The sequence below is a fragment of the Glycine soja genome, chromosome 18 (assembly GCF_004193775.1).
Source record: "Glycine soja cultivar W05 chromosome 18, ASM419377v2, whole genome shotgun sequence".
NCBI lineage: Eukaryota > Viridiplantae > Streptophyta > Magnoliopsida > Fabales > Fabaceae > Glycine > Glycine soja.
The window spans coordinates 23220885-23228892 of NC_041019.1; the positions used below are offsets into that span (position 1 = coordinate 23220885).

Here is an 8008-nt window from a genome sequence, read left to right on the forward strand (position 1 = left end):
GATTCATGAGGTGTGATAACATGTTAAATTGAGATTATACCATTGTGATTGAGACTGAATGTATGTGATAAATTGAGTATGTATTGACTTGTAATATATATGTGCTTTGAGATATTGTGTACACTGAGTTGTGAGCTATGAGCCATATAATCACACAACTATAAGACCCTTTAAGGGTGACAAGTTAATGCACGACGAGTATTATGATGGGAACCACTATGGGGAACTAACGAGTTTAATCACAAGCGCGACGAGATAAAATTATTTTGAGAACAATTGAGGAGTCGTGTGTTTTGTACAGTTAATAGATAGAGTCTATGTGCTAAAATGTTTTCTGGGTTGGACCTGAATTAGGAGGGAGAGGCCCTGACGGACTCTTTAGAGTCTAGGCCTTGGGGGTAAATACACCCGGTTTGAATGTTCCTTGAAACCTATATTGATCTCATATGGTTGGAGCGTTCTTGCAAAACAGAGTGACCTTGACTGGTCTCCCTATGATTTTACCTAGTGAGATTGACCTGACTTACTAGTGTGTGGTTTGTCTTGTCATGTACTCCTAGGCGCCCGACGAGATGTTTTACTAACATGGTACCATATTGCATATAGGATTGAGTCTTAGTATATTTGTTGCATAACACTTGTGTATTGATTGATATTGATTGGTTGAGTGATATTGTGTTTGACCCTTGAGTGCATGAATGATGTGAAAATAAATGAGGTGTGTTGTGTTGAGGTGTGGTGTTACGCGACAAGTGGTGGAATGACATGAACTGTGTTTAAGTAAGTTGTATTTCATTTACATGATATGTATATCTATGTTGTCCTGTTTCTCTCTATTAGTTAGAAATGTGATAACTCACTTCATGTGTGCTATTTGTGTTTGGATCCTGTGATGATCTCAAACTTTGTGTTCGTGGGAGCAGATTATTAGGTGGATGGCTATGGAGAACCTCATGCTAGAGGGCGCTGGAACACAATGCTCTGATAGGATGTGACATTGGGCATAAATTTCTATATTAATTGCAAGAAGTCTTCGACGGTCTTGTTTTGAGCCGAAATGATTTTATTATTTATTTGGACACATTCTATTATGATGTTAGAAAAGTGAATGTGAGTTTTTTACCCTTTTGAAATGTTTTTATTTAAATGTGTTTTAAAAACTTTTAATTAATTTTGCATTTCTTATTCCTTTTATTATTAGTGCATATATGTGTGGGGTAGAGGGTGTTACAGATTCAGGTCTAACCCCTAAAACAACTTTTGCATGCAAACACTACTCATGAATTATACAATACCCATGACCTCACACTTGTTTGCAAACACGTTTAACACATTGCACTACAATTTAACACCTCAGGTTCCTAACTTAGAACCCTACACTTTTCTTTTAACACCTCCTGCATTGTGCTACAATTTAACACCTCAGGTTCCTAACTTGGAACCCTACACTTTTATTTTAACACCTCGTGCATTGCACTACAATTTAACAACTCAGGTTTCTAACTTGGAATCCTACACTTTCTTTTTAAGACCTTGTGCATAAACACTTTTCTCAAGGTAAACACCAGTCAGGTTATTGTATAATTCACAACTCACAACACAAGTAATATCACATCAAATATTAACCATACACTTATTCACAATCATATCTCATGTCCACAATTTAACATCTCACAATGTCACAATCTACCATCGCATGTTCACGTGTATCCCACTGATTAATACATGCTCAACTTGCCACTTATACTCAATTTCAATCACAATTTCATAATCCCAAAATGATATGTCACTACACCTCATGTTTATTTATACATCTTCATAACATTCATAACAATATTCATAAGGTACAACATACACATGTACATCAAATCTAACCATAATATTCTCAAACTCCAACACTTGAATAATTTTCAGAATCATACTATAACAACACTACAATATTATTTACATCAAATATATATGTAGCTAAATCTATATATATATAACTAGCACACATCATATTGGATCATGAATTTCAAATAAACTTTCATTGCACCAATTCCAAATAATTATATGAACACTTTACCATGCATTTACACACACACACACACACACACGCATGTAACTAACATGAAACAAGGCATAAGAGTAAACAATTCAAATATAAAAAAGCAGAAAGCAAATCTACTGGACTCAATTATATAAAAAAAAACATCATAAGTAAATATTTATATAGTAACTAAAGTTGCCATTGAAAATACCTTTCCAAACTAACAAGCATAATATGATATTATTAACATGAGTTAATCTCAAATATTTTTAAAAACACATATATATGTATATATAAATGTAAAAATAAGTATACATGAATTCATATATATTATCTAAGAATACACCACACAATATACTAGGAATCTTCGATTAATTTCAACTATAATATTAATTCCAAACTATATAAAAGAAATCCTAAAAAGCACGAAAAGGGGAAAATACAAAATCAATATCTCACTCCCTCTTATGGTAAATCCCTCTTTACTTAATTTTATTAATTCACGTTAATTAGAAAAAACCCCAATTTCTAGGGTTCACACTCAACACAAAAATATATCAATTCAAAATAATTTCGCATCGAAAGATCAATTGATCATTCAAACACAGTCAATTTGTAGTTATCATTGTACAGACAGAATTAAAACACATAAACACCCTAAAATTAACCCTAATTTGATCTCTAAGAATCTCTACACATGTTCACTCTAACCCCAATTGTGATAAACTCATCTCTTACCTCTAAGCGGGCTCACGTGTGTAGTCCAACCACAATAATGGTATCTCTAGTGGTTTCCTAAGATTCCTCAAGCATTTTCTCTGGTTGCTCTGCTAGGGTTTCCAAGCGTTAGAGAGAAGGATAAGAGATTGAAGCCTTAATTTCACTGTCTTGGTGCAAGGGATATTTCTCACTCTATAGACATTATTTCGTAAATCCCAACGGCGAGAATGTGCATAAATGAGTTTCTAAGATGGGATCCAAATTTCAGGGCGATACAACCGATAACGAGTCTGAGACCATAGTTTTGCCGAGATAGGTTTGAGTGTATGCGGGAAAAAAGAGATGATTTTGGGATATGAAGAAGGGATAACGAATTTGGGAAGAAGAGAGAGCGTAGAAACATATCGATGTAAAAAATGACCTAATATATCTCTATTTGCTAAGATACTTTGAGCCTATTATTTACTTTATTTTATTATTTTATAAAAATAAACTCTATTTTACTTCCTATCAAATGAATAAATAAAACATCCTTTTCATTTTCTAAAAACACATATTTATTTTATGTACTTTAAAACCATTATTTTAATTAATAAAACTATTTTTTCTTATTTATTTAATTAAAAAACCTCATTGTTTTTTAAAATTCTATTTATTTTTAAATAAAATTATTTTTAATTTATTTTTAAAAAAACAGGATGTTACACTTGGTGAAGACCTTGGAGGAAGCCAACGTGCTTGTGACTTCAAACTTCACATGTCTCAGTAGTGGTCTAGAGGGTTTGTTACAGTTGCATTTCTTTCTTTCAGGTAAAGCATCTCTCTCTTTTAACAACCCATGAAGATTTTTTTTATATATAAAAATATTATTTGTTAGTATGTTAATTTTTTTATTAGCGGAAAGATTCAAACCCATAATCTCTCCTCTTCTTCCCTTCTTCCTTCACCATCAAACCCATAAAGAATTGACATAAGAAGAACATATCTCTCTCAGTAAAACAACAAGCCATAGAGGTCCTTTGTTAATTATCTGCTTTTGGATTGCATTATGTGGCTCTTTTATCTTTATCTTCTATTTTTTTAGTTTTTGTTTTAGTTAATAAGTGGTTCCTACACTTTAGGAGCAAGTTAGGTTGTTATCCACGGATTGCTAAAATCTTGGTAACATGATAGTTTTCTATTTTATTTGAATTATTATAAATGTACTGGTGCTAATGAATAAAATTGATCATTCCATTCCTTCTTCAAATATTCAACGCATTCCTCTCGGGTTTGCTCCTCTATTTTATTTTTCTTTTCTTCCATAAAACCGACAAAGTGGTATCACAACTATCTTCTTACGGGACCTGTGAAAATGGAAGTTGAAGCAAGCTTTTCACAAGTTGCTTCTCCTGTCTTTGATGGGGAGAACTATGACCTTTGGGCAGTTAGAATGGAGTCTTACCTAGAGGCATTGGATTTATGGGAAGCTCTAGAAAAGGATTACAATGTTCCTACGCTACCAGGCAATCCCACCATGGCTCAGATAAAAAAACACAAGGAAAGGAAAACCAAGAAAGCAAAGGCATAATCTTGTTTGTTTGTTGGTGTTTCAAAAACTGTCTTCACCAGAATCATGACCATCAAAACACCAAAAGCAATATGGGATTATTTAAAGGAAGAATACGCAAGGGATGAGAGGATTCGAGACATGCAAGTGCTGAACTTGATGAGGGAATTTGAGCTCCAAAGGATGAAAGATTAGACAATTAAAGAATACTTGGGCAGATTGCTTGGCATTGCTAATAAGGTTAGATTAATGGGCACTAAATTGGCTGATTCTAGAATTATAGAAAAAATTATGGTTGCAATGCCTTAGAGATATGAAGCATCAATAACCACGTTGGAGAACACAAAGGATTTGTCCAAGATCACTTTGGCAAGAGTGTTACATGCCTTGCAAGCCCAGGAGCAGCGAAGGCTTATGAGACAAGATTGTGTGGTTGATGGTGCTTTACCAGCCAAGCAATATAAAGGTGGAAGTACTGTAAATGACCAAAGTAAAAGTAAGGGTAAAAATAAAAATTACCCACCTTGTCACCATTGTGGCAAAATGGGTCACCCACCATTCAAATGCTGGAGAAGACCAGACGCAAAGTGCAGCAAATGCAATAAGCTTGGACATGAAGTTGTAATTTGCAAAGGCAAGTTTCTACAACTGAAGACAATGCCCAGGTCATAGAGCAAGACGAAGAAGATCAAATGTTTGTGGCAACATCTTTTTCAGCAAGGAGTAGTTTAGAATGCTGGCTGATTGACAGTGGTTGTACAAACCACATGACATATGACAAAACACTCTTCAAGGATTTGAAGCCTACTAAAGTCTCAAAAGTCAGAATTAGGAACAGTGGCTATATTTTAGCAAAAGGAAATGGAACCATCATAATCTCAACAAATTTAGGTATAAAGACAATCTCAAATTTTCTTTATGTACTCGATATTGACCAAAATTTTCTTAGCATAAGTTAGTTGATAGAAAAAGGATTTAAAATATCCTTTGTAAATCAACATTGCCTTATCTTTGACATTGTTGGTCTGGAGATGCTAAGAGTTAAAATGAGAGGTAAAAGCTTCTCATTTGATCCAATTGAGGAGGAGCAGGTAGCCTATTTCACTCAAGCCAACCCCATAGAACTTTAGCATAAGAGACTTGGCCATTGTCATATTCAAAGAATGCTGAACATGAAGAAGAAAGACATGACAAGAGGTCTACCGGTATTTTCTGATCACTTGCCAAATTGCAATGCTTGCCAGTTTGGTAAACAAAATAGAATGCCATTTCCCAAATCAACTTGGAGAGCCTCTCAAAAGCTGCAACTAATTCACACTGATGTGGCAGGACCTCAAAGAACACCATCACTACAAGGTAGTTCATACTTTATTCTTTTCATAGATGATTTTACAAGAATGTGCTAGATTTTTTCCTTAAAATTTAAGCATGAAGTGGCTGGAGTATTTATAAAGTTCAAGAAGATGTTGGAAACTCAAAGTGGCTGCAAGATTCAAGTTCTAAGATCCAATAATGGGAAGGAATATATCTCAGCACAATTTAATTTATTTTGTGAAGAAATTGGCATTGAACATCAACTCACAGCTCTATAACTCCAGAGCAAAATGGAGTTAGTGAAAGGAGAAATATATCGGCAATGGAAATGACTAGATGTATGTTGCATGAGCAGGAATTGCCTAAAGAATTTTGGGTAGAAGCAACTAATACAACAGTATTTCTTCAAAATTGACTTCCAACCAAGGCCTTGGAAGATAAAACTCCTTTTGAGGCTTGGTATGGGTATAGGTCTTCATTAATATTTCTTAAAGTGTTTGGTTGTGTTTGTTTTGCACATGTTCCATAGGTTAAGTGGGACAAACTTGACAAGAAGGAGATTCCGGGTATTTTTGTGGGCTATAGTTAAGTTTCAAAGGCCTACAAAGTGTATCATCCTTAAATCGGAAAGATGACTGTCACAAGAGATGTGCATTTCAATGAAGATCAGAATTTGGATTGGAAGAATCCACAAAGAACAAATGGATCCATCAACAATGAAGGAGCAATATGTGAACTTGCTAGTTGTGAAGAAGCATTAAAAGACCCAAAATGGAAAAATTTCAATGAAGGAGGAGATGTCAATGATTCAAAAAAACAGAACATGGGAGCTAGTTAACAAGCCTATAGATAGAAAAGTCATTGGAGTTAAATGGGTTTTCAGAACAAAGCTTAATGTAGATTGCTCAGTCAACAAATACAAGGCTAGACTCATAGTAAAAGGGTATGCACAAATTTTTAGTGTTGATTATTCTAACATTTTTGCTCTAGTGTCCAGATTAGATACAATTAGATTGGTATTAATGGTTGCTGCTCAAAAAGGCTGAAAAGTATTTCAGTTAGATGTCAAATCAGCTTTTTTTAAATGGAGTTTTACAAGAAGAGATATATGTGGAGCAGCCAGAAGGATTTATGAAGCGAGGTGAAGAAAATAAAGTCTATCTACTAATAAAGGCCCTTTATGGCCTAAAGCAAGCACCAAGGGCTTGGTACAACAGGATAAATGATTACTGTAACATTCCCAATTTTTCGTAAAATTTTTTTTAGAGAATAATGATGTTTTATAATTAAATAAATAAAGAAAAATAGTTATAATAAAATAATAGTTTGAGAGAAAAAAGTATTTTATTTATTCATTTGATAGAGAATAAAATAGTTTTTTTATAAAATAATAAAAATAAATAAATAAAGTAAATAATAAGTTGTAAGTACCCTAGGTATAAGTAGAGACGTGTTAGGTCAGTTTTGAGACTAACGATGCCTCATCTTTCCTTCATTTTCGTTTTTCTCTCTTCTCTTCCCAAAGCCCTTTCTTTTTCCTGCAGCCCACCAAACCTTTCTCAGAAAAACTACAATCTCGAACTCATTTACCGTTGGATCATTGTGAAATTTGAGCACCACCTTCGAAACCCAATTCCTAGCATTCTCACTGTTGGAAATTCCATAAACATGTTAGAGCTAAGATAAATACCCTTCACACCATAGTTTTCTCTTTTCCCGTAGAAACCCAAAATGGTCTCAGTAAAACAGAGATCCTGGTTTCCTTAAACGTTGGATTTTCATGAAATTTTGATATGTGGTTGGAAATTCAATTCCGCACCCTTTCACCGTTGGGATTTGTGAGATAATATTCTTGGAGAGAGAAAAAGGAATCACACGAAGACAGTGAAAATGGAAGCTTCAATTCCTTCTTTGTCTCTTTGACATTTGGGAACTCTATCGGAGCAGTCGGAAGAAAAACTGGAGGAATCTCAGGAAACCGCTAGAGATGCCGCAATCGCTATTGGAAGACACATGAGTCCGCTTAGAGTTAAGGGATGAGTTATTACCAATTTGGGGTTAGTGAGAACATGTGTAGGGATCCTTAGAGGATTAAATTAGAGTTTTATTTTGGGAAGTTTATTAAATTGCAATTTTTCCTTTATGATTATAAATAAAATATTGATGTTCTAATGAGAATTGCTTGATAAATTATGCTCTTGGTATTTGTATATTTTGACCTATGATTTTGATATAATTGTGTAATATTATTTGAGGGGTTTTACTCCCAGGTTGTGATAGTATTTTGTATAAATTGCTATATTGAGGATATGAAATGATGATTCAAATTGTGAGTATGTGGTGAATTGAACATGTGATGAATGATGGAATACATGTATATTGAGATGTGTATTGTG

The 8008-nt window shown here is 34.0% G+C and overlaps 1 protein-coding gene across 1 annotated transcript; it reads left to right on the forward strand.

Annotated features, from left to right (window-relative positions):
- The first annotated feature begins 4103 nt into the window (after positions 1–4103).
- LOC114397108 lies at positions 4104–6201 on the forward strand. Its single transcript, XM_028359225.1, has 3 exons — positions 4104–4313; positions 4608–4775; positions 6142–6201. Exons 1-3 carry the CDS (start codon positions 4104–4106, stop codon positions 6199–6201), a joined length of 438 nt encoding a protein of 145 aa, XP_028215026.1.
- The last annotated feature ends 1807 nt before the right edge of the window (positions 6202–8008 follow it).

What these genes read in the sequence shown, in the direction of transcription:
- LOC114397108 (XM_028359225.1), top strand. Translation starts at nt 4,104, where the DNA reads ATGGAAGTTGAAGCAAGCTTTTCACAAGTTGCTTCTCCTGTCTTTGAT. An exon ending in GGAAAACCAAGAAAGCAAAG is followed by an intron (nt 4,314 to 4,607) that starts GCATAATCTTGT and finishes GCAATGCCTTAG; the next exon opens with AGATATGAAGCATCAATAAC. An exon ending in AATATAAAGGTGGAAGTACT is followed by an intron (nt 4,776 to 6,141) that starts GTAAATGACCAA and finishes CATGTTCCATAG; the next exon opens with GTTAAGTGGGACAAACTTGA.